This window comes from Mustela lutreola, chromosome 1 (assembly GCF_030435805.1).
Source record: "Mustela lutreola isolate mMusLut2 chromosome 1, mMusLut2.pri, whole genome shotgun sequence".
NCBI classification, from domain to species: domain Eukaryota; kingdom Metazoa; phylum Chordata; class Mammalia; order Carnivora; family Mustelidae; genus Mustela; species Mustela lutreola.
Window position 1 is genome coordinate 133,557,708 of NC_081290.1, and position 27,332 is coordinate 133,585,039.

Below are 27,332 nucleotides of genomic sequence, written 5' to 3' on the forward strand. Positions count from 1 at the left end.
AACTAGTCAGAAAAAGCAAAAACAATTTTAATAAAGAAAATGTCTGTCTTTCTAAAATCAAACACATTTAATACTTTTATAATACACTGAAGTTGTATCTTGTTCCTTAAAATATCTTTGCTCCAAATGATTCTGAGGCTCAATCATGATATACAATACATAAAATTAAATATATTAACATGACACAGCCACTTAGTAGTTTATAAAGTACATTATTTATGACTCCACAAGGCACACAGTTTATACAGGTTAATATGGGTTATATGAAGTGTTCTCAGTTTTCAGGTATTTAGCCCTGCTAGCCAGAGTGAACATTCTTTTAACAGCATACTTTGGTGTCCTTTTTTGAAGAATGGACATTGAAAAAGTTATAAATGTGTTACTTTGTAGGCACTGATGTATGGAAAATACACTTTGTGTTTTTATGTATTGTAAGCTGGAAATGTCTTTTGAGTCACATATAGATTTATGCTTGACAAACACTGAACAGTCTGTGAAGAATGAAAACCTCATGACGAACAATTCTGAGGAATACAATTCAAATATATGCTGCAATACTAATTTTCTTGTTAAATTAATTACTCTGAAATCCTTTGGTTGTCAGGTACCAAAATAGTTTTGAAGTTAGAGAATTGCTTTCCCACTTAATTCTTGTGGGTGGCCCAATTCCCCATGATATTCACAGCTGATAAGTATTTTTTTAATGCATTTTTATCTCAAGTGATAATCAGGAGCAAATTAAATCCGGTCTTACAGCAAAAAAAAAAAAAAAAGCAAACAACTCAGTGACTTCAGACTGTAGGTCTGCAAGACGGGTAGGCTTAACTCCACATCTCAAATGCTGCTCTTGCATGCTATCACCTCTGTAACAGACTGAAATATGTCTATCATTACATCAAGATTGCCCAGTCCAATGACCGTCTAATCTAATCAACACAGGATGGCCTGACCTAATGAGTCTCAGATGCAGTGCTTCTAAAGTCAGTCAATAGTAATAATTTAAAGAAACTTCATTCCAACAAATTGAATATAAAAGTTTTTGTATTATATGCAGAAGTTTACAAAAAGCACTTCAAGGATGTCTGGTCAAAACTATTGCCAGAAGATTCCAAAGCCCATACATTTTGTCCCAGTGTAATTATGACAGCTACAATAAAAGCATTAAAAAGCAAGACAAGCAAATCTTGGTCTTTCTTAAATGATTATAACCTCATTCCCTGGGGGAACAGGTAATGAAAAGATGTTACAGGTTGTGCTTGTTTTTAGACAGATGTCATTTGGGACCATATTCTACAGGAGTTTCAGATTTTTTCATTATCATCAGTGTTGATTTTCTTAAATGCGACTGGGCTTGCTTGTTTCAAAGAAGTCTTAGAAACATCTGTGTGCATGGTAGACATGGCTATTGTCTCATAATCATCATCCCGAGACCGGAAATCACAAAAGTTAAAGAAGAACTGCAAGTCTCTCTGGAAATTTTTGTTCAGAAATCCATAAAATATGGGGTTGACACAAGTAGAAATCATTGCTGTAAGGTGGCACAGCAGGAATAACAGATTGTGGTTGCAGGTAGCAATGATCTGATGATTCCAATCAAACACAGTGTTAAAGATGGTAAGGGGTAGCCAGCAGACTGCAAATGCTACTACGATGGACAACAGCATGATGTTGATTCTTTTGGTTTCACTGGACCTGTATTTATTGTCTCTCATCTTGTCCATCATGTTGTTTCTCCTTTTTAAGCGTATATATATCTACAGAGAGGGGGGAAAGAAAAAAGTTCAAATAGAACCACGAATTTAATGTGGAATTCTGTGGAAAGAAGGTTAAAATGGAAGTGGTAGGGGAAAACGTTTTCTTACCTTGAAGTAGCAAATAAATATAAAACAGAGTGGGCCAAAATACTGCAGCATCAAGAGGAGAGTTGTATAAGATAACCTATGGGAGTCCGATGGAAACTTATCAAAGCACACGTATTTGTCCTTGAATGCGTCAAGTGTTACATTCTGGAACGGCTCATCTGTCAATACTTGATAGATGAGGAAAGGTAGAGAAGAAACCACAGCAAGGACCCAAATGACAGCAATACCTACATAAGCATGTCTGTTACTGGGTCTCCACCCTCGTGGGTTGATTATCAGCTGATGGCGCTCCACAGCAATGAGAACCAGAGAGAAAATGGACACGGTGATTGAAACACATTGCACAAAAGGATTCAACTTGCACATTGCCTCACCAAAAACCCAGTGGTCCATTAAGGTGTAGACAAATGTGAAAGGGAGACACATGATGGCAACAAGCAAGTCTGAGAAGGAAAGGTTCACAATCAGGATATTGGTAACATTTCTCATCTCCTTTTGTTTCAAGATGATTATAATTAAGGCCAGATTTCCGGAGACCCCAAGAATAATTACAGCTCCGTAAGCGAGAGCTAATGTAAATATCATGGCCAAGGGCAGATGACAATCATCGCTTTCAAAAGCCAAAAACTGGGAATTCTCTGAAAAATTACAGAAGATTGAATGATTTTCAACCTGGGAAAATAATGTTGAATTCATTTTGATTGGTTTGGTTGTTATAGATTACGCTAGACAAATGGAAAATATGTTTCTTCAAAGCAGATCAAATGTTCAGCTTTTTCTTAATTCTCCATATTGGAATCCATTTCTCAAAATAATTCTGAATTCTTCATTCCCTTGAACTGAACAATCTGTAAAGAGAAAATGACCAATGGCATTACTAATTTTATTCAGAGAAGTCAGTATAAATTCTGACTCATAGTACTGTTTTAAGTGAAGACATTGAAATAAATAAACAAATGTAATCTGTATAAACATCTTTTTAAAACAGCAGAGACCGTGCAAACATTTTTAGAAAAACAATTATAATATTTTTAATTGGACTTGCAATTACTACATTTTGATTCAGCAAAATGTAGTAGTCTGTAAATTAGTAAGGTGTATGTAAATCTTACCCCCAAAAGTTTTATAGAAACCAATGTTACAGATTCCTAAACATTATAAAAATATGATTATGGAAAAAAATAATGCACAGATTAACACATAAGCTATGAAATAAAGAAAAAACAATAATACAAATTTCCCTTATTCTTCCTACTATAGAAATGAACTAATTCATTAAGTTGTACTAAAAACTCAACCATATAGTGACCTGCTCTTTAAGGCAGACATTATGTAGCACAAGTATATGCAAAAGGGGATCATCAATACAGTGAAATATCAGAAACCTTTGTTACTCCAAAGGGCTGATATCCAAGATCTATAAAGAACTCCTCAAACTCAACACACACAAAACAGATAATCATGTCAAAAAATGGGCAGAAGACATGAACAGACACTTCTCCAAAGAAGAAATACAAATGGCTAACAGACACATGAAAAAATGTTCATCATAATTAGCCAACAGGGAGATTCAAATCAAAACCACATTGAGATACCACCTTACACCAGTTAGAATGGCCAAAATTAACAAGACAGTAAATAACATGTGTTGGAGAGGATGTGGAGAAAGGAGAACCCTCTTACACCATTGGTGGGAATGCAAGTTTCCACCCTTTGGAAAACAGTGTGGAGATCCCTTAAGAAATTAAAAATAGAGCTTCCCTATGACCCTGCAATTGCACCACTGGGTATTTACCCCAAAGATACAGATGTAGTGAAAAGAAGGGCCATCTGTACCCCAATGTTCATAGTAGCAATGGCCACAGTCGCCTAACTGCGGAGAGAACCAAGATGCCCTTCAACGGATGAATAGATAAAGATTTGGTCCGGGGGCACCTGGGTGGCTCAGTGGGTTAAAGCCTCTGCCTTCGGCTCAGGTCATGATCCCAGGGTCCTGGGATCGAGCCCTGCATCAGGCTCTCTGCCTCACAGGGAGACACCTTCCCTTCCTCTCTCTCTCTGCCTATGTGTGATCTCTGTCTGTCAAATAAATAAATTTTTAAAAAATCTTAAAAAAGGGCGCCTGGGTGGCTCAGTGGGTTGGGCTGCTGCCTTCGGCTCAGGTCATGATCTCACGGTCCTGGGATCGAGTCCCGCGTCGGGCTCTCTGCTCAGCGGGGATCCTGCTTTCTCCTCTCTGTCTCTGCCTGCCTCTCTGCCTACTTGTGATCTCTCTCTCTGTCAAATAAATAATAAATAAAATCTTAAAAAAAAAAAAAAAAAAAAGATATGGTCCATATATACAATGGAGTAGTCCATCAGAAAGGATGAATACCCAACTTCTGTATCAACATGGACGAGACTGGAGGGGATTATGCTTGAAATAAGTCAAGGAGAGAGAGTCCATTATCATATAATTTCACTTACTTGTGGAGCATAAGGAATAACACAGAAGACATTGGGAGATGGAGCAGAGACATGAGTTGGGGGAAATTGGAGGGGGAGACAAACCATGAGAGACTGTGGATTCTGAGAAACAAACTTTGGGTTTTGGAGAGGAGGGGAGTGGGAGGTTGGGTGAGCCCGGTGGTGGGTATTAAGAAGGGCACGTATTGCATGGAGCACTGGGTGTGGTGCATAAACAATGAATGCTAGAACACTGAAAAGAAGTAAAATAAATTGGAAAACAAAACAAAAAAACCCTTTGTCATATGAAGGACTGTGGAAGGGACAGAAGATGTTTAATCCAGAAAAGACCAGGAACGGTATAGACGTCTTCTCATATTTGAATGGGTAGCATGTACCCTGGGGAACTGGGCTTAAAATATCATTCCTAACTATACAAGTAAGAAATAGGACCAGGGAAAGTATAACACAGTGTGTATTAAAAATAAAACAAAACAGGGGCACCTGGGTGGCTCAGTGGGTTAAGCCGCTGCCTTCAGCTCAGGTCATGATCAGGGTCCTGGGATCGAGCCCCGTATCGGGCTCCTTGCTCAGCGGGGAGCCTGCTTCTCTCTCTGCCTCTGCCTGCCTCTCTGCCTGCTTGTGATCTCTGTCTCTCTCTCTCTGTCAAATAAATAAATAAAGCCTTTAAAAAAAATAAAAATAAAACAAAACAAATTTCACATCATTATGAGGAACAAAAGTTTAATGAAAGAAAATCAACTGCCTGCAAAACTCTGGGATGCTCCATACACAAGAGTTTGCAGCTACTGTATGAAAGACTTTTGGGGAGCTCTTACATTGTATGGGAGATTTAAATGACTGTAACTGAAATTCCTTCTAACTTTAAGGTTCTAGGATTTTAATACATCAGCAGTTTTCAAAGGATTTTTAAGGTTTTATACATGTAAATATCCTCCCTCCCCACTAGACTGTATACTGATACAAGGCAGGGACCTACACGTTTGGGGTAATTTTGATCTTTCACAGCATTTTGTGACACAAAGACTCTTTTCTAACCAACAAGAGAAATTACAGACAGTGGTTTTAGAGATGAAAAGCTCCTTTTAAAAAAATCTGATTTCCTCTAGTTTGCTAAATAAATATATGCGATTCAGGGTTTCTTATGTTAATTAACAGGCCATTGTGCCTGTGTTAAGAAAGGGAATTGCATTTATTTCTTTTTCTATGTGAGAATAAAGAAAATCATGCAGATTTACTTCCAGTTCAAAGGAGATAAGAAATTTAGTGAACATTTGCTTTTTAAGAGGCACATCTAATGAAATTTTCCTTGAGTGTTTTCGCTTTCTAGAATATGAGGTGTTTTTTATTATAAAATCACAACTTGACTTTAGAAAACTGAAGAATAAAAATAAAGTTTTCTGGGCACCTGGGTGGCTCAATGGGTTAAAGCTTCTACCTTAGGCTTGGGTCATGATCCCAGCGTCCTGGGATGGAGCCCCCCATAGGGCTCTCTGCTCAGCAGGGAGCCTGCTTCCTCCTCTCTCTCTCTCTCTCTCTGCCTGCCTCTCTGCCTACTTGTGATCTCGGTCTGTCAAATAAATAAATAAAATCTTAAAAAAAATACATTTAAAAAAATAAAGGTTTCTAACATTTAGTGATAATGGAAGAATTAAGACTAGGAATGATTTCAAGTGTAAACTTTTTGTTTGTTTTTCCTTTCTTTTCTTTTTTTTTTTTTTTTTTTGTAATTATGTTATGTTAGTTACCATACAGTGTAAATGTTTTTAGAAGTATGGCTCCCCCTTCCTCTGTGCAACAACCAATGCATAATGGCTCCTGAACTCATGCAGCCATCACCCTTTATCTCTCAAGAATGCCAAAGGCATGGGGTACATGGTTGGCTCAGTCGTTAAGCATCTGCCTTCAGCTCAGGTCATGACCCCAGGGTTCAGGGATTGAATCCCACATAGGCTCCCAGCTCGCAGAGAGTCTGCTTTTCCCTCTTCTACTCCCCCTGTTTGTGATCTCAATTTCTGTGTCAAATAAATTAATAAAATCTTTAAAAAAATGCTAAAGGCAGAGAGAATAATCTTCTTCTTAGTGTCTGAGAACGAACCCTGAAGAAGTAAGTAATAATCTAACATTTCTTTACAAATTCCTCACTGAAGAATTCAAGAAAATTTTCCCATCATACCTCATATTCCTGTTGCTGCCAAGTTATTCAACATGACTTATTAGTTAATTGTGAGTTTCTCTTCATTATTTAAAGTAAAACTAGCTTGATTGGAAAGTGCATCCTCTTTATCCCACAACTTCTCATGGCTCCCTGTCACTACACACACCAGAGAAATAAGTATCCTGGAAAAAGACATTATGAGTGCATTCCTCAGCCTAACACTTGAAGACCTCTACATTTTGCTTCCCTTTGCCTTTCACTTCCTGCCGCAAGAGCCATGGTGAATGCTCTGTTCCAAGTAGGTCAGTGTCTTCACAGTACACCAAGTGCCCCCTAGCCTGTTTTAGCTTCTGTATTCATCTCTGTCTCTGCCATTGCTCTTGCTGGGTACTCTGTCTCATCACCAATTCAAATGCTACCCATCTTTCAAAGCACCATTTAGTGCCCCTGAATCCTTAACTGGCTCCTCCCACTTACGCTATAATCTTTTTAAGGCACGTAGTGTATATACCTCATAGCACCTTCCAAATACTAGATTTAGAACAAAAATCTGTTGACTGACATTGTAGGCTCACGGCTGGAATAGTACATTCTTGTGTGAATTAATCCTAACATCAATAACTGAATTCTGTCATAGTCCTTTTACATGGCTGATGGATACTAATTACAATACTCACTATATTAGGTCAGGTATATAAGGGGAAATGTTCCATTTCCATGTTTGTTTGTTTTTTTTAAAGATTTTATTTATTTATTTGACAGAGAGAAATCACAAGTAGACGGAGAGGTAGGCAGAGAGAGAGAGAGAAGGAAGCAGGCTCCCTGCTGAGCAGAGAGCCCGATGCGGGACTTGATCCCAGGACCCTGAGAACATGACCTGAGCCGAAGGCAGCGGCTTAACCCACTGAGCCACCCAGGCGCCCCTCCATTTCCATGTTTATAAAAAAGGAATTGTTTCTGAAAGAAAATTCATTCATCCAGTAAATATTTATTGAACACTTAGTTTGTGTCAGGCATGGTTTTAGTGGAGACAACAGTGACCTTGTCTTTTGAGTTTCTAGTCTTGTGGGCAAAGAAAGCCAAGAAAAAATAAATTGGTACAGGGGAAAGTATGGCAGATGGTAAGTATTACACAGAAAAGCAACGAAGGGGAACTGGGGTTGTTGGAAGTTACACTTTGTTACTGGGTGGTAAGGAAGGCCTCTGCTTGTCTGAAAAGATGGCATATGAACTAAGACTTGAAAGTGGTAAGTGAGGAAGCCATGTATGGGATATGTCAGGGACTGCATCCCATGTGAAAAGAACAAACATAAAATCCTTAAGGCTGGAGTGTTCCTGGTACGCTAAAAAGCAATGGGAAGTGCCATAAATAAGGGAGAGACTAGTAGAAAGTTAATTAGAAAGGGTAAACTGAAGAGGAACAGATTACATTAAGGACTTATTCCACGGGACAGTTTGACTTTTTCTTGGGAAAGATGAGGAATCACTGGAGAGTCTTTGGTAAAGGCGTGAAGTTATATGGCTTGTTTTAAATGTTACTCTATTTGCTGTTTTCAACAGACTTAAGATAGGAAAGAGAAGAAGGAGAGAGATTCATTAAGAGGCTAATACAAAAATCCAGATTAGAGATAACGGAGGCACGGACTAAAGTGTTTACCGTGGAAAGGAAGAAAAATAGAAATTTTAAACCCACTGACTTATTTTGACAAAATCCAACACATAATACATTGTGTGGGCTACAAAGGCAGTTTCTTATGGTCTTAGGTGAATACTGAAATTCAACTCTGACACCTTTGAAATTATATTTTTTTTAATGAAATTATATTTGATGGACATGCTCTGGTAAGGAACAGTAGTCTTTCTACTAAGTAGACGTTAAGTTAGCTATACAGAAAATGTAAACTAATTTTTTTTAAAGTATTTGCAAAGCTTCCTTTTCTAAGTGCATATATGATAGTCATTCTAGTTTGATAAAACAATTCTGCATTGGATAAAATGTGTATTTTCAGCCTACCTTAGTATAACTTCAAGAAAGAATAGTTGTCAGAGAATAATACTGAAAGGAATTTATATACATTATCTTTGAAAAGGAAAATAATTTGATAGTTACCATCCCGATATTTATAATAAGATACACAACTACAGACACTGCAAAAATTAAAGCCTGTTAAATCTCAGTATAGCTGTTATGAGCAATTAGAGACAATAGAGATACTACATGCATCAATAGTTGGAAACGTGGTCCCCTTTCAAAGGGAAATTTCCTTCTCCTTTCCAACGACAATGCTGGCCTTTCACTGCTTGCCTTTCTTAGTGCTGTCACTACCTGAAAATACAACTTGCTGGTCGTAGTCTACAGCAGATACATTTTTTCATACCTCAGAACTGTCTGTTCACCTTACTTGTTTTGGAAAAGAAATGCCAGGCTTGTTACACACAGCCTCCCAAAGTTACTGCTAATTTGTCTGTGTGATTACGTAATCCTGTTTCTTCCTCCCCTGGTTCAACGACAGCTGCCTTAAAATGATAAGGGAAGACTCAGAATGCGGTAGTCACCCCCCGAAAAGCACTCACGCTTTAGACATAGGTGGGCAGCTGGGCTGGATAGCTTTCTGCTCTCTTCTTCACCAGAGAAGCATTCTAGAGTCTTGGGACTGCCAGATACTGCTTCTACGTTTCTGTGCAGGTAGAGACAGGCAGGCTCTGAACGCCCCCCCGCCTGCGTGTCACCTAGTGAGTTAGGCTTTTGCACAGGATCCAGGTGGGCATGACAAATCTGAGCACTCTGGGGTGGGGGGGGGGGAGAAAAAGTGAAAATAAATGTCAAAACACACTCCCTCTCTGCCTTCCCCTAGGTTTTTCTGTGCTCCAGCAGTTGGCAGAGAAAGAAACGGCATGGTTCAATCAAAATTCCATGCCCACCTTTTTCATATTGTGTAACTAGGTAAATTGCCCCAAATTTTCCTCATCCTTAACCTTCCCGCCCTCCCCACCCCCCACGCCTTCACGAACACCCGTTTGCCACCCATGTATCAAGGAACATCTCTACCTATGATGATGAGACTGGCAAACAAAGGCATCCAAACCAATAAAAAAAATTTAAAAAGGGGCAGAGTCCAAATACAGTTCTCTGTGACTAACATCAGTTCTTAAAACATTCGCCGCTGCAGTCTACCTGGAGACCAGCGGAGCACTCTTAAACCACCTGTACCTCCCGTCCATACCCGATCTCCTCATCTTGCCAGGTTCCGTCATCGCTGTTCTAAAAGCAGCTGAAGAGTTCAGTGATTGAAAGAATACGGCTCAGGGTGTACTACCAGGGCGCACAGACTGGACGGGTCAGCACCGAGGGAGAGGGGCTCCTTTCCTGGCCAGATGCGCGGAACCCACAAGTGTCCGGGGGGGCGGGGGGACCGTGCCTGCGCTCAGGTCCGAGGCCCCCCAGGCAAGCCCGCGCCTTCGCCAGCTCCCTGCGGAACACGTGCGGCGCGAGGGGGACCAAGGGGGACCGCCGGCCAACCCCCCGCCCCCATTCCCCAGACCATCCCAGCGACCCGATCCTCGACTGGGCAGCCGGCTCCAGAAAAACGCCAAAGATAAGAGAGGTCAGGGGAAGACGGTCTTAGGAGAACCCCAAGTGGGGAGAACTTGTACCCCGGTGCAGAAGCCTTGGGGAAGCAAGGTGTGCGGATGCCGCCAACTCCCGGTTCCTAACGTCTGCCCGCATCCGCGGGCAGCAGTCCCGGCGCGGTCCGATCCTCTGCAACACCTTGCGACCTGCCTGCACCGAGAGCCCAAGGGAAAGGCCGGCCGCGCCCCACCTCAGTTTCCCAGAGTCAATTTCGGGCACTCGTACTTTTTTTTTTTTTTTTTTTTTCCCCTCTCTCATCCTTCACGCCATCAATGAGAGATTTCTCCAAAAGTCCCTTAAAACGTGTAAACTTGAAACTTACCCTCCGTTGGATTCGTCTTTTCCGCCCGTTTATGAAAGCGGGAAGAACGGTAACGGAAGGGCGCAGAGAGGGGAGAAAAGATCCGCTGGTATTTCTCCTGCTCAAATCCTAAAGATTGATGAAGATAGGAAGAGACGCCCCCTTAAAGCCGAACTCCACCTCATCCCCGGATCACGTGACGGCGCCCCGCGAGTAGCGCCCGATGCTCCCCCCCGCAGCCACCCCGGCTTGGACGTCCACCTCTGGGGCGCGTTGCCTAGGAATTCTGGAAAGAAGAGCAATCAAACCTATCCGCACGTTGTTCGACACAGACGCACGGAGCAGAGCAAAGTAAGCCCTCGTCCGCGCACTCCTCGACTCCCGGGAAGGCGAGACGGCGTTCGGAGGCTCTTCCGAAGTCGGAGCCGCGGTGTGTCCCTTTGTTTGCAGGTCAGTGCCATCTTGTGGCCGAAGTTGTAACCGGCCGAAAAGCGGGAGCGGCCGCCGAACTCAAGAATGAAAGGCATTGGTATTTGGGAGAAAAGGAAGCGTGGAAGTCACCGCAACAATGCCACTAATAGGTTTCTCCCTTTCTTTTGTGACGTTTGTATATTTCGCACACCAGTGCCGAGAAGATTTTTCCCCGTTTTAAAAGCGAACAAAGAGACGACCTTTATTTTAAAATAATAATAATAATAATAATAATAATAATAAAGTAGCAAATCTCGGAGGAGACAGCCTGACCCTGCAGTCCTTTCTTTCCACTGAGAAAATGCCGTCAGGTTTGTTCCCAGTGCCTAGCTGCATTCTTTAGGGGAGCACGATGAACAGAACATTTCCCTACTGGTCAAAAAGAGTCAATGCCATTGCCTCGGAGCTTAGTCTACTGCTGTACTGAACGTTATGAAGGAAAGAATGGCATGTACACAAGAGGACCTTGACAGTGGCAAACCCATCATGGTGCCGGGGGATTCTGGATAATTACTGATACACTGATCTTAGATGTTTTGCATAGTTGTGTTCCACTTTGAAAAACCAAAGTTGTGTATTTCGCAAACACATGCACACAATAATTGTTTACTGGTGAGGATGAATACAACTTCTTCCAAATCAAGCTGCCAGAAAATAAAAAGTGTTCCTAATAAAGATAAACAACACTGCCTAGGATGCGCACAACAACTATGATTGCATTCTGTCTTCAAACTAAGACAAAACAAAATTTCAAGAAAAATGGAATGACCTGAACTTTACACTGTTAAAAGATGTTTTCTTTCTCTGGCTATTAGGCAAAATAAACACTTAAAGTTCAGTATAAGTCATAGCTGGTTTATTTATATAGTGATGTAAACATTTCTGGGTTTTTTCCCCCAGGAAATCTTTCTAAATTATTTGTTATTAGAAATATTTTTATACACTTGAAAAGGGAAAGAATTAAAATATCATGCTCATGTAATAAACTACAATAATAGATGTAAGCATACATTTTACAAAATCCTACTACTGGTTAAACAGTAAAATGGCATATATATTTTCTTTTTAAGTTCTTTTCTTTCTTATTCTTCTTTTTTTTAACCAAGGACAAAAATATAAAGCCTAACTTAGGAACCTCAGTTTTTTAAAGAGCAATAACTCTTTAGATTTCTTGTTGCCTTCTGTCTACTCCATTCCCTCAAGTCACATTCTGAGAAGTTTGCCCCAAGGTTCTGATTATCAAATTGACTGTTCTCAGTCTACTGTAAGAATTACAAATTAAGTTATCTAATCTTCTTTGAGGAATACATTTTTATGTAGCATTTTTACTATGTCAGCAAATATTTTGGAGTTGAATATGTAATCTGGACTCATTAGACACTTTCTTTTCTGTATTTTCCAAGAATGTTAATAAAGGCATGTCTATAATAATGTTTAAACTACTGTGGCTCATGTAGTTTACCATTTTATTAACTGAATTGTTACAAATTGTCACCCATAAGGCAAATTTATAAAGTTGCATCCTTGAAATATTAAATATCAAATACCAATCTTTGAAAGATCATTGGTCTCAAAGACTTTTCTATGTCAAATTTTGTGGTACAAAAAGAAGTTTCAAAATGTTCAACAACAGCAACAAATTGTATAATTCTCAAGAAATATCATTTATTAAGAACTGTCCCATGGTGTAAAACATAAATAAAATTTTTTAAATTGTAAAATAAAAAAAATTCAGCATATATAATAACCAAATACACCATAAGATCCTCTTATAATGTAATCTTATGGAAGGTTTGATATAAAGTAATCTGAGTTCCTCAGAAGACATGTGTTAAAGAATAATCTGAATTCCTCAAAAGATATACTAAAGAGAATATATGTGTGAAATAAAGATAAGTTCTTTTTCTACTGTTTAATGAACAGCCAGTTGCATTCTTATCTGGGATTCAAGCTAGATAAAACCTCATCTTTGTTAGGGAGAGAGAACTTTTTTCCATTTCATGTATTTCTTTCTGAAATTTCATTGCCATCTGGCCTATAAGCCATGACTAGGAGAATTAAACTAATGACCTGTTCTCATGTGCTCTTGGGCAAGTTTTTTTTCTATCATTTAAACAGAAGGCCCTGCTCATTAAATCTCTATAAACCTTAGTTTTATCATCTAAAACATGGTCTGGCCCTTTAAATAGAATGATTCAATGACTGCATAGATAAAAGTGTATCACTATATCTGCTGATGGAATTTATCCATTGTACCTTCTTTTTTGGTCTCCTGATAAATTTCTGCTGCAAGGGTTAAAGATTCTAAAATGCTATTAGGCTCGATACAGGAAAGTTATCATAAATTATGACTCAGAAAAATCTTGATAGACATTTACACTACATATGAAAACTATAAAGTGGATGCCACTGAAGGAAAAAATTCCATTGGGGTAAAACTTAATATGAACCATGAATCAGTTCATATTCTATGCATTAATTAGGTGCCAGTTTTTCCTTCTTTCTGTAATTACCTATTGCATTTATTTGAATCAGTGATGTCACAAAATATAGATTGCAACATTATTTTATGGACCACTGAAGAAGAAAGAAAATGCTTCCAGTAAAGCAATGACACATAACCAATTGTAAATGAATCTCAAAGTTAAGAGTACTAAAATATTTTTTAAATTCCTCATCTTCGAACCAATGAAATACAGGAGGTAAAGAGTTTTGACTAAATTGCTTAATATAATCAAATGGTCAATACAATCACTTAATTCAATTGTCTTTTAAGAATTAACTTGCAGAAAGAAGTAACAATTTAGTTAAAATGTTAGTATACACGTAGGTAGGCAAGCAATTCAATTACCTTCTTTGTGTAGAGAAACTAAGTAGTATTTATGGATTTGTTCTTGATTTGAAATGAGAATGCACTTCAAGAAAGTTCTCATTTCATTACATAGACTACAAATTCAGAGCATTTGTTTTAAAACTGTGAGAATAAGACTCTAGAGGACTAGGGTCTTCAAATTATTTAGTAAATATCCAAACATTCTCCTGCAGATCCCACCTTGTCTGACACCCTTTAGACAGTCAACAAAAGTGTAATGCTATTTTACAAAAGTGTCACATCGTGTATTTATTACATGGTATAATGAACAGAGCTTTGTGAATGTTACTACTATTGCTTTTGATGATAATTATTACTATTCCCTTCACATCTCCATACTCAAAGGTGTGGAGTGGAACAGCTGGTGAGAAGGGCAGGTGTGAATGCCCCCTCCAGACCTGCCATCATCTATGACAAATATCTCTGACAGCTCATCTGGCTCCACTTCCACCTCACACCACCTCCACCCCAAAATCTCATCCTTAGTATTAGATCCTTTCACAACACAACACAACACAACACAACACAACACAACCATACAAGCAGCCAATATCATTAGACCAGACTTGGCTCTGTAATGTAAATCTATGTCACATCCCTGAGATAGTGCAATTTTTCCCAAAGGAAAAACTAAAAAAAGACTCCTATGTCCACATAAACATTACAAACTGGACAAAGGTGGTATGAAATGTTCCTAGGTGTCACTTTGCTTAGGTAAGTTTCCCTTCTTCATTCCTTTGTTTAAAGTCTAGACATTGCTTTTCTTTCCCCAGATAAACAGAAATCTAGAAAGAGGATAAATATCCAAAGATGGCTGGGGTATAATCGGACTCTTCAGCACCCAGGAAATTGCTTGACTACTACCCTCTAGTAGCATAGCATAAAGATAGAAATCACTGAACTGCACAGATTATTCAAAACTGTAGCTGAGAGACACCTGAGTGGTTCAACCCATTGTCTACCTTTGGCTCAGGCCAGGATCCCAGGGTCCTGGGAAGGACTTCTGCATCAGGTTCCCTGTTTGGTGGGGAGTCTGCTTCTCCCTCTCCTTCTGCTACTCCCCCTACTTGCGTTCTCTCCCTCTGACAAATAAATAAACAAAGTCTTAAAACAAAACAAAACAAAACAACCTTAGGGGAGCCTTAAATATTACCCAGAAATTCTTGGGCTTGAGTGACTTCCTATTTCTTTCCTTTTAGAAGATTCTTCGAATTGTCCCCCTTCTCTCCCAGCCTCCTATTTCATACCCTCAGTTTCAACAGACTCCTCCTTCCTTCTGAGTTAAGTAAAAGCCATAGAGCACTTACTCCCTCACTTCTCTATCCCTCGTTTCAGCAGTGACTGCTCTGTCCCAGCTGTTTCAACCCCCAGGCTTTGAGTCAGTCTAGCCCAGAGTTTTCTCAGCTGACACCCCAAACACCATGTGACAGAGACAAGCCACCACCACTGTGCTCTCCCACTCAATCCATGAACATAAAATTCATGAGTGAGTTGTTGTTTTATTCAATTAAATTTGGGAGGTTTGTTACAAAATAATATAACACCAGTTTATTTAACAATTCAGTTTTCTTGGTGAAACACTAAAATGAAAATAAAAATAAAATTCCTCTTTCTTCATTGTATCTTCCTCACCCATGTCATAGTTTCTGTAGCTGCCTTCTCTTTCCTGGTAACTTCTTCAAAAACAAACATTTACTATCCCCGTCTTTGCTCCTCAAATATGGCCCACCTGAAACCACCCCTGCTATGACACCAATGATCAAAGCCAGTGGAAACGATTCAGACATTATTATATTTATTCTTTATGTTGTGTTTGACTCTCTTGACCATCCTCTGCTCTTGGAATTTTCTTTTCCTTTGACTTCATAAACTCCACACTTCAGGCTTTCCTTGTTCCTTATTAGATGTTCCTTAGTTTTCTCTCCTAGGTTCTGCTGTCTCCCTCTATTTCTTAGGTGTTTCCCTCCTTAGGATCCTGCTATATAAACAGGCCTGAAATAGCACCGGTGTATTTGCCTAAAATGGCCCCCATATTGTTTTCTTCTTTGCACAGCAGGCTTGGATTAATAGCCCAAAGCCAGACAGCACCAAACTCAAATTCCCACACATCTAATTGCTTTAAATGTAAGCTAAACAAATACGCTTTAACCAGTTAGAGCACATCTACTTTTCATACCCTGAGAAACTGCACCCATCATCTGTTAATCAGAGATAAGACAAATCCTGTTGCCATAAAAGACAGCAAATTGTTGCCGAGCTTTGGCGCTCTCTGAACCAAGTCTCCCCACTTTGTTACTGAGTGATATCACCTAGGCAAGTGAACTCACTCTCTATTTTCCCCTTCTCCCCCAGAACCCCCTGTCCTATCTCCCTTCTGGATGGTAGCCCCAAGCTGTTGTCTTTGGAAGATCTCTTGTCTGGAGAAACTTCCCCTGTCAAGCAACTCTGTCCAAGACCACCCCCAAAAAGCTTGTGTGTTACTGCCTATCTTTTCCCTGATTGACCTGAAATCCCCAAATTTATGACAGACCTCATTCTTAATCTTCTCTCTCTCTTTTTTTTTAACCTTAATGCATAATCATACCCTCTGTCACCAATTACCTGTCTGTAGGCTCACAATTCTACACATCTCCATCTAAAGGACAGATACCTTTCAGGTTTCCTTGGCAAATGTGCTTTCCAGTGGACAGGAATCTCAGTCTTGTCATCATCTCCATCCTTCAAACCAGAATCTAAGAACTGTGCCACGTTTCTCTCTCACACTCTCAAATTCAACTGCTCACACATTCCCATTGATTTTTCTCTTAAACATCTCTCCAATGTGTTCCTTCACACCATCAAGCTCTACTTATTTCTTTGCAAAAGGGTCTTTCTGCCTCAGTGGTTTTCACAATGGTCCAGTTACATCCCTCCTCAGTTTAAACAGTCTAATTGCTCTCCAGACCCTTCAAGTGCAATGTCCTTTTAACCAATATTTTCAGTATCACCCTCCACCACTTCCCACACACTCAGTCACATCACACTATTTGCACTTCTCTGACTGTTAACTTCCTCTCTCACCTTCACGCTATTTCTCCACCTTTTACTTGTCCATCCCTGCCATCTGGGGATTTAACTCTCACCAGTTCCTCAAACTTCAATTCAAAAGCTTCTCGACTACAAAGCCCTATTTCATTTCTCTCCATATCCCCAAATACCCCATAGGCTGAATGTGCCTTATTCATATGCCTGCAGTACTCTAAGTTTATTTCTAACGTAGAATTTAGTACATCAGATGTAATGAATTGTTTATTTGCACAGACCCACGCTGTGATCTCTGGAAGGCAGTGACTACTCTTTTCACCTCTCTAAACTTACAGCCTAAAATTCTGTCTGGTAAATCACAAGATAGTAAAAAAGTTCATGGAAGAACAAAGAATAATGTAGGATAACATAAATTATGAACATCACAAATCAAGCCCATTTGTTCATCTGAAACATTTAAAACTACCTTGGGCATTTTATTTATGATGAATTACTGCTCTTTTATACACACACATTATATATTATATAGTATATATATAATGTAAATGTAAATTCTACATATATTTTATACATATATATGCTTACTATATACTTCTCTTGACGATTCTTCTCATTTTAAAAATTTCCTTTATGTGTTAATTCTGCTTTTCTTATTAAGTATAAACTTGAAAGATGAATTCTACTGGCTTTAAAAATGCAGGAGTACCTGGGTGGCTCAGTTGGTTAAGTGACTGCCTTCACCTCAGGTCATGGGTTCTGGGATCAAGCCCTGCATCTGGCTCTCTGCTCAGGGGGAAATCTGCTTCTCCCTCTCCCTCTCCCTCTGTGATCTCTCTCGCTTTCATTCTCTCTCAAATAAATAAATAAAAATCTTTAAAAAATGCACATATTGTCCAGCAGAAAAGTGTCTTATGAGTTTTTCTACCTGCTGAATAATATGCTTTTAAAAGCGGAATTACCCATTAACAGGATAAGAGTAAGAATATGGTAACAGATACCTTGTGGAAGAGCATATCATTTAACAACATCAACTTTTTATTCTGGGCTTATAATTTGAACTGTTCTCTAAACATTCTTTTTAAAGACTATTCAAAACAAACCAACATACCCAAAACAAATAAACTAGTTCTCTTTCATTTCCACTTAAATATAGTGAGGCTATATTTAGACTTATAAGTAGATTTAAAATACTAACAATGAAAACTTAGCTAAGAAATGAAAATTTATTTTTTAAAAAGCATATTGGGGGATACTTTTCAACATCATCATTTTTTGTTTGGATTTACAACAGGGAAGAATATGTGGTCTATATATGGATTTATTTGATAGAAATATTTGATAGAAATATTATGCTTCTGAAGGAATCTATGTTCTCTTCTTTTATATGTTTTGTGCTGAATTTTTAATAATATAATAAGATAAAGAATCATTTGTTGGTATGTAAGACATACAGGGAAGAGAATGTGCCAGTAATAATGGAAAGCTATCAACAGTATTCCTTTTTTTTTTTTTTTTTGAATATGGATAGCAACCATTTCTATGATCATCAAATTTTCCTAAAGATCCAAAAAGTTTCTCTTTCTACACATATATCTATAATGCATGCTTGTTAATGGAATAAAGTCATATGTAGTCAGAGCTTAAAGGACTTTATATATCTACTAGTTAGAACATTTTATTTTACAAAGGAAGTGAAAATTACAAAGGTCAAAGTGTTTTGTCTAAATTAATTTGTCCATTAAATTGGAGTAAAACCTGGATGAAATCCAGGTGTTCTGACAGGTGTCCATTACACAAATACATCTGTGGTATGTGATTGTGTGTATATACATACATATACACACACACGCATATATATGTGTGTATGTATTTTTTAACATGGAAAATTTATTTTTAAAAAAAGAACTGTACATTCTGTCTGAAGATCAGTCACTGCTTTATATTTAATGATTTAATTGTTAGGGAATCAAAAGGAAAGATATAGTATTGCTTAAGTAGCAAAATGCTTATCAAAATGCTTATCATTATGTTTATCCTGCCCTCTTAGGACCTCAAAATTATCATTGAATTTTCTGGGAAAATGTCTCTATGCACCCAAAACATTAGGTTAACTTTTTTTTTCAATTGCCTTTGTTCCTTAAAAAACTGCACGTATTTCATAATTATGTTAGTTCCTTGTTTTGAGTCCTAAATATTGATCATATGACAAACTGTTACAATTCCAAAGAAATCAAAGCAGTGATGCACATCATAAAAATATTTTCATAACATGTGGAAATGGCCCTTTGCATGTCTTTTAAGAATTAAGGATTAAACTTACCATGATAGAAACAGTGGAAAAGAAATGTTTACTCTTAATGAATAACTAAAGTTTTCACAGAAAAAAAATGCATCAAATAAAATAATACTATTTTTCAACTTTTTGTAATCACCACTATTCTGATAACTAATATACAAAGATCACATGTTGTCTGAGATTATGTCAGTGCACTTTAGTAACTGTTTTTTGCAAATGGTAGCTGTTATTAAAATGCAGCAATAATTTTGACAAGAACCATAGACAGGTTCCTCAGAGAAATGTTACCCCAGGCATCGTTTGGAGAGTGTTTTATTATTCAATAATTTGTTGTAAGAGCCCCAAGAGGTTTTAACTTTCACCTTTATAGAAATGCTTTCTTTCATAACTGATGAAGAACAATGAAAACTGGAAAATAGCCGGTTTAATTTTGTAGCACACATAAAATCCAGCTTAATTTCCCAAATGTGCATTTTATAAGTAGTGAGTAGGAAAAAATACATAGAGCAGAGGTGGACATTACTATTTGTGTTCCCAGAGGTAGTACTCTACCTGCTTGAATTTACTCCATAAAATACGAAAATTACTTATTATCTTCTACAAAGAGTGATGATGATTAGTCTTGAATCCCTCCTGGGAAATTTGAAGATAAAAGCACACAGATCTTCATATCTTCTGATGTAGCATATTGTTGGAATTTTCAAGTTCACCAAATCTTCAAAAGAAGGATTTTTTTAAATAATTTGTTTACTCTACATATATTGAATGTGTATTTAAAGAAAGCTTTTTGAGGCTTCCATGCTTGTATGTGCAGTGGAAGAAAAAGGTGGGTTAATTGGAATCTTTATCTCAATGACATGTTGGCCTTTTATTTTTAATACTCAATAATAGCAACAGCTACTTAAATTTAAGGGTTGAGATTATTAAAAGAAATAACAAATTTGTGGAAAAGAAAAAAAATCCATCTTGTATTTTTAACATACAAAAGCTTGTAGCATAGGTTAGTATTTTGGAAGATAGTCACAAAGGGATTTATTTGGAAGTTGTTTTAACAACAAAGCATATTTGAAGTAAGTATGTATTATAACCATGCAAGGGATGGAAGAATAGAAATTTTTGTGACAATGTGTATTTGATTGACCGTATTGATGTTGGAGTTAAGAAAGTCTAAGAACCAAACTTTGTTTTCTTACCAGTCATCCCTTCTTCACATATAATCCCTTAGCTCACCAACTACAGAATCCAGTGGGCCTGTTCAGACTGCCTATTTTGTCCAGCTTTTGGGGGATAATGTACTAGTATTCCAGAAACAAGACAGAAAATAATGAAATAGGTACTGGATTTACTTGAGGTATTTAAGAGCTCTTGCCAATACAATGACGTCTATATAGATTCCTCGAGTACTGAATATTAAAATACAGGAGAGAAGAGGCACAAGAATTTTTGTCCACTTCTGGGGAAACAGGTAGGGTTTGCTGCCCCCAGAAACTAGATTTACAAGTTGCATTGCTACCAAGGGATACAGTCCTCCCCAGTTTAGAGTACCAGTCCTATGGGATTACACTCATCACCAAATCCTTGATCCTATGATTGTCACATGGTCATTTTTCAGTTTTGTTATATACAAGAAATACAATCTTTCATCTGCAAGGCCATGTTCAAGAACATATGGACCTCTTTCCAATCTCTCCAGTGTCTCTCCGCATTCCCTGCCTCCTACAAACACACACACACACACACACAGATACACTGAGAATACAAAGAAGCCTAAAATCCCTGCCAACGAATGACTAACAAAAATAAGGCAAACCTGCAATAAAGATTTGGAAACAATGGGGATGGAAATCACGTTGAGGAGAAACAGAGGACCAAATTTTGTAGTGTGTTTTGGTTGCTGTTTTAAAAACAACAACAAACAACAACAACAAAAACCTATGACCACTCTTTTTACCTCTCCCCCACCCCAATCCAGCTCTGTCCATCTTCTTTATGTTACCCAACAGTCCTGTGAAACGTGGATTCCGTTTCAGCCTTACTCCCCAGTTCCACGCCGCTTGCCCACGCCCACAACTACCTCTCCTTAGGAATGGGAATAAACCCTTTTTCCTATTCTGACCCCGTTGTGTCTCCTGCCCCTTCAGATCAGCCTCCCTGCCTAGACTTCTCCCCTCTTCATTCCAAAAAGGTGCAAAAAGAGCAGCATTCTGTTTTGGTTTTGGTTTTTATTTTTTTCGAACAAAGAGAAAACCTGGGCCTTGAAGCTTTTTCTCATGGAGCCGAAGCTCTTAGAGGTACCCCAGCGCTCATTTCCACATCAGCTCAAGACTCCTCCGAGTTCACTTCACCAGGCTGGGACAGAACCGGCAAAAATCTTCCTGCTCGGCAAGTTAACTTGGCCTCGGCCGAGAACCAGAGGCCAGAGTGACGGGGTGTCATCTCGAGGGCCTGCAGCTTCTCCCTGGGGCCCCAGACAGCAAGATAGGGGCTGGGATGCCCCGAACCCGGGCTTGGGGAGAGGCTGTCGCGGAGCAGGCGCCCTAGAGCAGGGTCTCCGGGGTCCCCGGGAACAGTCACGTGTTCCCGAGGCGCCTCTAAAACCCCCGCTGCTCCCCGCTCCTTCCTCCCTACCCCCACCACATCCCCACCGCCACCTCCAGGTGCTCCCCCTGCAGTCGCCGCCGCCCCGGCGCAGAAGCGACCGCGTTCCCGGGAGCGGAGGCACCAGCACCGGCCCGGGCGCCCCGAGGTACCGGGTTCAGCCTCTCCCCACCGCTCCCTTCGGCGCGGGGGTGGGCCTGCAGGGAGGGGCCGAGGCCGTTCCTGGCTCGGGCAGGAGTCGGTGCGGGGCCGGGGAGTCGCACCCGTCCCGGGTCCCGGGTGTAGTCTGGGCTCCCCAGAGGGCTAGTGGGGAAGCCAAAGGCAAAGCGAATGGAAAAGTGGGGGTTTGGGATGGAGGAACAGGCAATTGTAGGCGTCAAGGGAAAGGGGGAAGGGACCAAGCGGAATTCTTTGGTTCGGGGCAACTACTCACCCGGGGTGGGGCAGACGCTGGCCGAATCCAGGAGGAGTGTCTGGAATCCTCTCTGGGGCTGGATCGGGAGCTAGCGGGAGGGGGTTCTGCAGGGACCTAGCGCTTCCCTTGGGGGCGAGCCGCGAGTGCAGCCCGGCGGAATCCGAGGCAGGGGGACCGCAGCCCACAGGGTGTTCAGCTGGTGCACAGCCGTAGCCGAGCTCTGGCGCGGTCCTGGGGCGCAGTCCACCGGGCGCCCCTCGGTCAGTCCACCTGCCGCGCAGTCCCGCAGCTGGCCGCAGACCTGGGGGCAGCTGCGCGCCTGGATTTGCGTTCCTGTTTGCAAGGTGGCCTCATAGGACAAATGCGAGCAATACCATACATGTACACACCTTGAATTCCAGAAACAAGGAATTTTTTATCCCCAAGTTCACAGACCTTCAGTTTATCTTTTAAAGGAACTTAACCATCGTGTTGGATCAAAGTCGAAAGACTTTGCCAGAGACCTTGGAATAGCCTGAGGCTCTCAGCAGAATTTTGAGCCGGAATGCAATTTTACATTTCAGATTTCTCAAGGGAAAAGAAACTCTGCTGTTAGAATTAGGAAAGCGTGGTGCGAGCCTGCGTGTTTGTCAGCTGAGCAAAGCTGTATTTATCTTTCCAACTCAAATTTTGCCAGATTCTAGCTTTAAAAATAAAATCATGGGAATATCTGAGAATATGGAATCTCGCCATTGTTCCAGGATCATAGCAAAATAGGCAATAGCTGATATTTTATCATTGCTAGAAGGGGGGAAAAAACATATATTTTATTCTTTTGTGTGTGACTGTCATCCTTTGTGAAAAGATGTGCCTTATCAGAAGACAGGGAATTATCCTAACAAAGGAACCTTATTTAAATCTAGTAGGTGTCTTTCAGTATCCTTTGAGTTCCCAGCAGTTCCTCCTATTTTCTCTTTAAGAACTATCTACTTAACATACCTAAAGTCTATTCGGAAGATTTCATTCATCTTGGTGTCAGCTATAGATCAATTTTTATATGAAAATTATGATATCAGAAAAGTGCACAAGTCTACAAAGACATTGCTTTCTAAAAGTCACCACATTTTGACAAAGAACTTTTCACTTTTTACTCTGAGAATTAAGTTTGATGTTGCAGCCTGGGAATTCTGATGGTGGGAGCTAAAACTAGATACAAAAGAAAATGTCTAAGCAAACACAACAAAGGTTTCACACAGTCAATATTGAATTACTTCGAAAATAATATTTCATTTCTAAAACTTTCTGGTTACATTTCATAATTTTTCTAGCACTCTGAGATTTTAAAAGCGCACATATTGCATTACTCTTATTATGTATAAAGTATCTATGTTTTTATAAATTGTACAGTGTTCATTATAACACTTGCTGAAAAGTAGATAATTATTAAACAGATCTACATTTCCACTATAGGTTTGCTTATAGTTCTTTTCAGAGAAGTGAAGGAGTAAATTTAAGAAAAGAAATCCTTTGTGTGTGTGTGTGGTTTTTTTTTTTCTTTCATTTTCTCTACCATTGATTTTCAATTTAAAAAAAAAAAGACAAATCTTATTAGACAAATAATTTCTACTGTTTGAATTATCCCCTGGCTATTGTCAGGGAGGAAGAAATTTTTCTTTGTCCAAAGTTCTTCTAGTTGGACTAAGAACTAAATTTCCATGAGACAGATTAACAGAAGAAAATCAAATTTAGTTTCCTGCCTACAGGGAATCTGCACAGACATGGAAATTCCAAAGACAGGCAAAATGAGGTATATATGTCATCCTGAACTAAGGAGAGGGGAAAGGGAGAAAAGCCATTGGCAGGAAGGTGAGAGGAGATGTTTGGAAAATGAAGGTTGCCCTGTTGTGCACATATGTTTCTTAGGCAAAAAGGAATCTCTATAAATAGCTCTTTTCCGGGTGCAGGTCCTCTATCCAAATTTTTTTAGGCAGTTGGTGGGGAGGTCAGAGTTTCTACCTGAGTCTTTTGGGTCTTGATTATTTTCAGCTCAAAATAATCTATCTGCCATTGTGTGGCCCATGTTGGGTATCCTGCCTTTGGCCTCCATACTACAAGATGGCAAGTTAAAGAAACAGCTTAGCATTCCCTTCCTTCCCCCTGGCCCCATTTGCAGTATCTCCAGTTGTAAGAAGTCACTGGAGCAAAGATTCACAAAATGCTCATTTAGGGTAGAGCATGTTATTAGGTGTGTGTGTGTGGTTGTGTGGAGGTGGGATGGATGGCCTGGGGCTCCAGGGAAAGCAGCACAAGGTTGACTGCAATCACACCAAAATAAAATGAATAAAAAGAATGCTAGATGAGTGAATGAGCATGAGGAGAGGGAAAAACATAAGAAAAAACTTTTTATGGGGTATGATATTAGTATTATTTCTACATTTAACTTCAAGATCTAAATTTTCCTTAGATGATATGAATTTATTCAATCTTTCTAAAGCTGAAAGTTATTTTCAATTTTTAAATTAAAAAATAAACAGGTAAATTTTCTTTTTAAAAACACTAACAGGTCAGTGGCTATCCTAACTGTGATAATCTGGCACATCTCAAAGGACTAAGAATTGATCAGGGAATGACTTTGCCATTGAGTATTGTGCACACATAGTCAATAGTACAGCTTGATAAACACTTAGTAAGCGCCTGTACTATAGACTAACTCCTGGATAGTGTTTCTACATTTGAGAAGCTACACTTGAGAAGCTTCATTGGAATACACATAAATTAGATAATATTTAGGGTACTAGACATTTGTTTGAATTTTTTATTTTTCCATAAATATTTATTTAGCACCTACAATGGTGGAGTTACTGGGTCATGTATTGTGGTAGATACCACAATGAGTAAAAGGCAGTTTTCTGCTTTTCCATTGTTTATTAATAGATAATGTAGGCTGCTATGTTTTTTAATTGCATTGCAAAGCAAATTGTCACATATAGCACCAGAGAGCTGTAAACAGATCAATGTGGGCATTCCAAAGAGGAGACCCACAGCCAATTGAGTAGATCAAGGAATACTTCAGGACAGGTGGCTTTTAAGTTTGACCTTGCTTGAAGTTGGAAACAAATGAATGTTTAAGGTAAGAGTATACGACCACACCATAGTAATGAGCTATTGTAAATTGGATATCTTGAAGTTTTTATATGCATTTGCATTTTCCTTCCCTTTCATTATATCTACGTAAATCTAAAAAACATGATCTGCTATTTAAACACAAGGTAACACACCATAGAAATGACGATAGACTTAGATTTACTGTAATTGTTATTGGCTGATATTTGCCCTGCACTTGGAACCAATTAAAGACCTCAGGAAACTTTGTTTAGGAGATTAATAAAGTATGGGAACAGATTTTAAAATTTCATTTCCCTCTCAGTGGATTAATGTATAGTAGTCATGTAATTTTTTAAAAGTTGATAACTAATGTCTTTTTATTCCAAGCAGAGCTATAATATGGATTTAGAACTCCAGGAGTTTTATAACAAGACCCCTGCCACCGAGAACAATACTGCTGCCACTCGGAATTCTGATTTCCCCGTCTGGGATGACTATAAAAGCAGTGTGGATGACTTGCAGTATTTTCTGATTGGACTTTATACGTTTGTAAGTCTTCTTGGTTTTATGGGCAATCTTCTTATTTTAATGGCTCTCATGAGAAAGCGTAATCAGAAGACGACGGTCAACTTCCTCATAGGAAACTTGGCCTTCTCTGATATTTTGGTTGTGCTGTTTTGCTCCCCTTTCACACTAACCTCTGTCCTGCTGGATCAGTGGATGTTTGGCAAAGTCATGTGTCATATTATGCCTTTTCTACAATGCGTGTCCGTTCTGGTCTCAACTTTAATTCTGATATCAATTGCCATTGTCAGGTATCACATGATAAAACACCCTATATCTAATAATTTAACAGCAAATCATGGCTACTTCCTGATTGCTACCGTCTGGACACTAGGTTTTGCAATTTGTTCTCCCCTTCCAGTGTTCCACAGTCTGGTGGAACTTCAGGAAACGTTTGGTTCAGCATTGCTGAGCAGCAGATATTTATGTGTTGAGTCGTGGCCATCTGATTCATACAGAATTGCTTTTACTATCTCTTTATTGCTAGTGCAGTATATTCTTCCCTTGGTATGTCTCACTGTAAGTCACACCAGTGTCTGCAGGAGTATAAGCTGTGGGTTGTCCAACAAAGAAAACAAACTAGAAGAAAATGAGATGATCAACCTAACTCTTCATCCATTCAAAAAGAGTGGGCCTCAGGTGAAAATTGCCAGCAGCCATAAATGGAGCTATTCATTCATCAGAAAACACAGAAGAAGATACAGCAAGAAGACAGCCTGTGTGTTACCTGCTCCAGCAAGACCTCCTCAAGAGAACCACTCAAGAATGCTTCCAGAAAACTTTGGTTCTGTAAAAAGTCAGCCCTCTTCATCCAGTAAATTCATACCAAGGGTCCCCACCTGCTTTGAGATGAAACCTGAAGAAAACTCAGATGTTCATGAAATGAGAGTAAACCGTTCTATCATGAGAATCAAAAAGAGATCTCGAAGTGTTTTCTATAGACTGACCATACTGATACTAGTGTTTGCCGTTAGCTGGATGCCACTACACCTTTTCCATGTGGTAACTGATTTTAATGATAACCTTATTTCAAACAGGCATTTCAAGTTGGTGTATTGCATTTGTCATTTGTTAGGCATGATGTCCTGTTGCCTTAATCCTATTCTGTATGGCTTTCTTAATAATGGGATCAAAGCTGATTTGATTTCCCTGATACAGTGTCTTCATTTGTCATAATTCTGAATGTTTACCAAGGAAAGAATAAATGTTGAGACCGTCTAAAACATATTCACAATAACTCTGTATGTAAATTAAATAAATTTTAGTAACATGAAGTTGAATTTATGTAACAGAGTTCTGGAGTTGAATGTCAGTTCATAATATGTGGAAAATAACTTTAATGTGTTATATATAATATGATGAATTCATTTAGTTGTATAAAGTTGGTGTCAATGCGATCTATAATTTCACTGTAAGAAGTAATTGTATTAACGTTCATTTCATCTTGTCTTGTAAACAAATGAATTGTAACTTTTGTTTAAAATAAAAGTTGTATCTAACCAACTCTGTATTTTTGGTTCAAAATTATAATAAAAATATTTTTCCTTAGACTCATTTAATTTTAGATATGAGGAATATATATTATCTATT

The 27,332-nt window shown here is 39.0% G+C and overlaps 2 protein-coding genes across 10 annotated transcripts; one reads left to right on the forward strand and one right to left on the reverse strand.

Moving 5' to 3' along the window:
* Window positions 1–22,531, reverse strand: NPY1R (neuropeptide Y receptor Y1). Of its 9 annotated transcripts, XM_059174497.1 has the most exons (6): window positions 10,737–11,091; window positions 10,440–10,547; window positions 9,711–10,267; window positions 9,061–9,271; window positions 1,863–2,710; window positions 1–1,754 (listed from the first exon to the last, which is right to left on the reverse strand). In XM_059174497.1, exons 5-6 carry the CDS (start codon window positions 2,556–2,558, stop codon window positions 1,302–1,304), a joined length of 1,149 nt encoding a protein of 382 aa, XP_059030480.1. In that variant the 5' UTR covers window positions 2,559–2,710; window positions 9,061–9,271; window positions 9,711–10,267; window positions 10,440–10,547; window positions 10,737–11,091; the 3' UTR covers window positions 1–1,301. The 9 variants fall into 9 exon arrangements, with proteins under 9 accessions (XP_059030480.1, XP_059030449.1, XP_059030441.1 ...); XM_059174466.1 differs by lacking the exon at window positions 9,711–10,267; XM_059174458.1 differs by lacking the exon at window positions 9,711–10,267 and having other exon boundaries at window positions 10,727–11,091.
* On the forward strand, window positions 21,672–27,308 carry NPY5R (neuropeptide Y receptor Y5). Its single transcript, XM_059174426.1, has 2 exons — window positions 21,672–21,827; window positions 25,569–27,308. Exon 2 carries the CDS (start codon window positions 25,578–25,580, stop codon window positions 26,916–26,918), a length of 1,341 nt encoding a protein of 446 aa, XP_059030409.1. The 5' UTR covers window positions 21,672–21,827; window positions 25,569–25,577; the 3' UTR covers window positions 26,919–27,308.
* Window positions 27,309–27,332: the final 24 nt, after the last annotated feature.

Bases quoted from the DNA above. Each gene is read 5' to 3' on its own strand.
- NPY1R (XM_059174487.1), bottom strand. From the start codon at position 2,558: ATGAATTCAACATTATTTTCCCAGGTTGAAAATCATTCAATCTTCTGT. The intron at 1,755-1,862 runs GTAAGAAAACGT...CCCTCTCTGTAG, and splicing joins TATTTATTTGCTACTTCAAG to ATATATATACGCTTAAAAAG.
- NPY5R (XM_059174426.1), top strand. From the start codon at position 25,578: ATGGATTTAGAACTCCAGGAGTTTTATAACAAGACCCCTGCCACCGAG.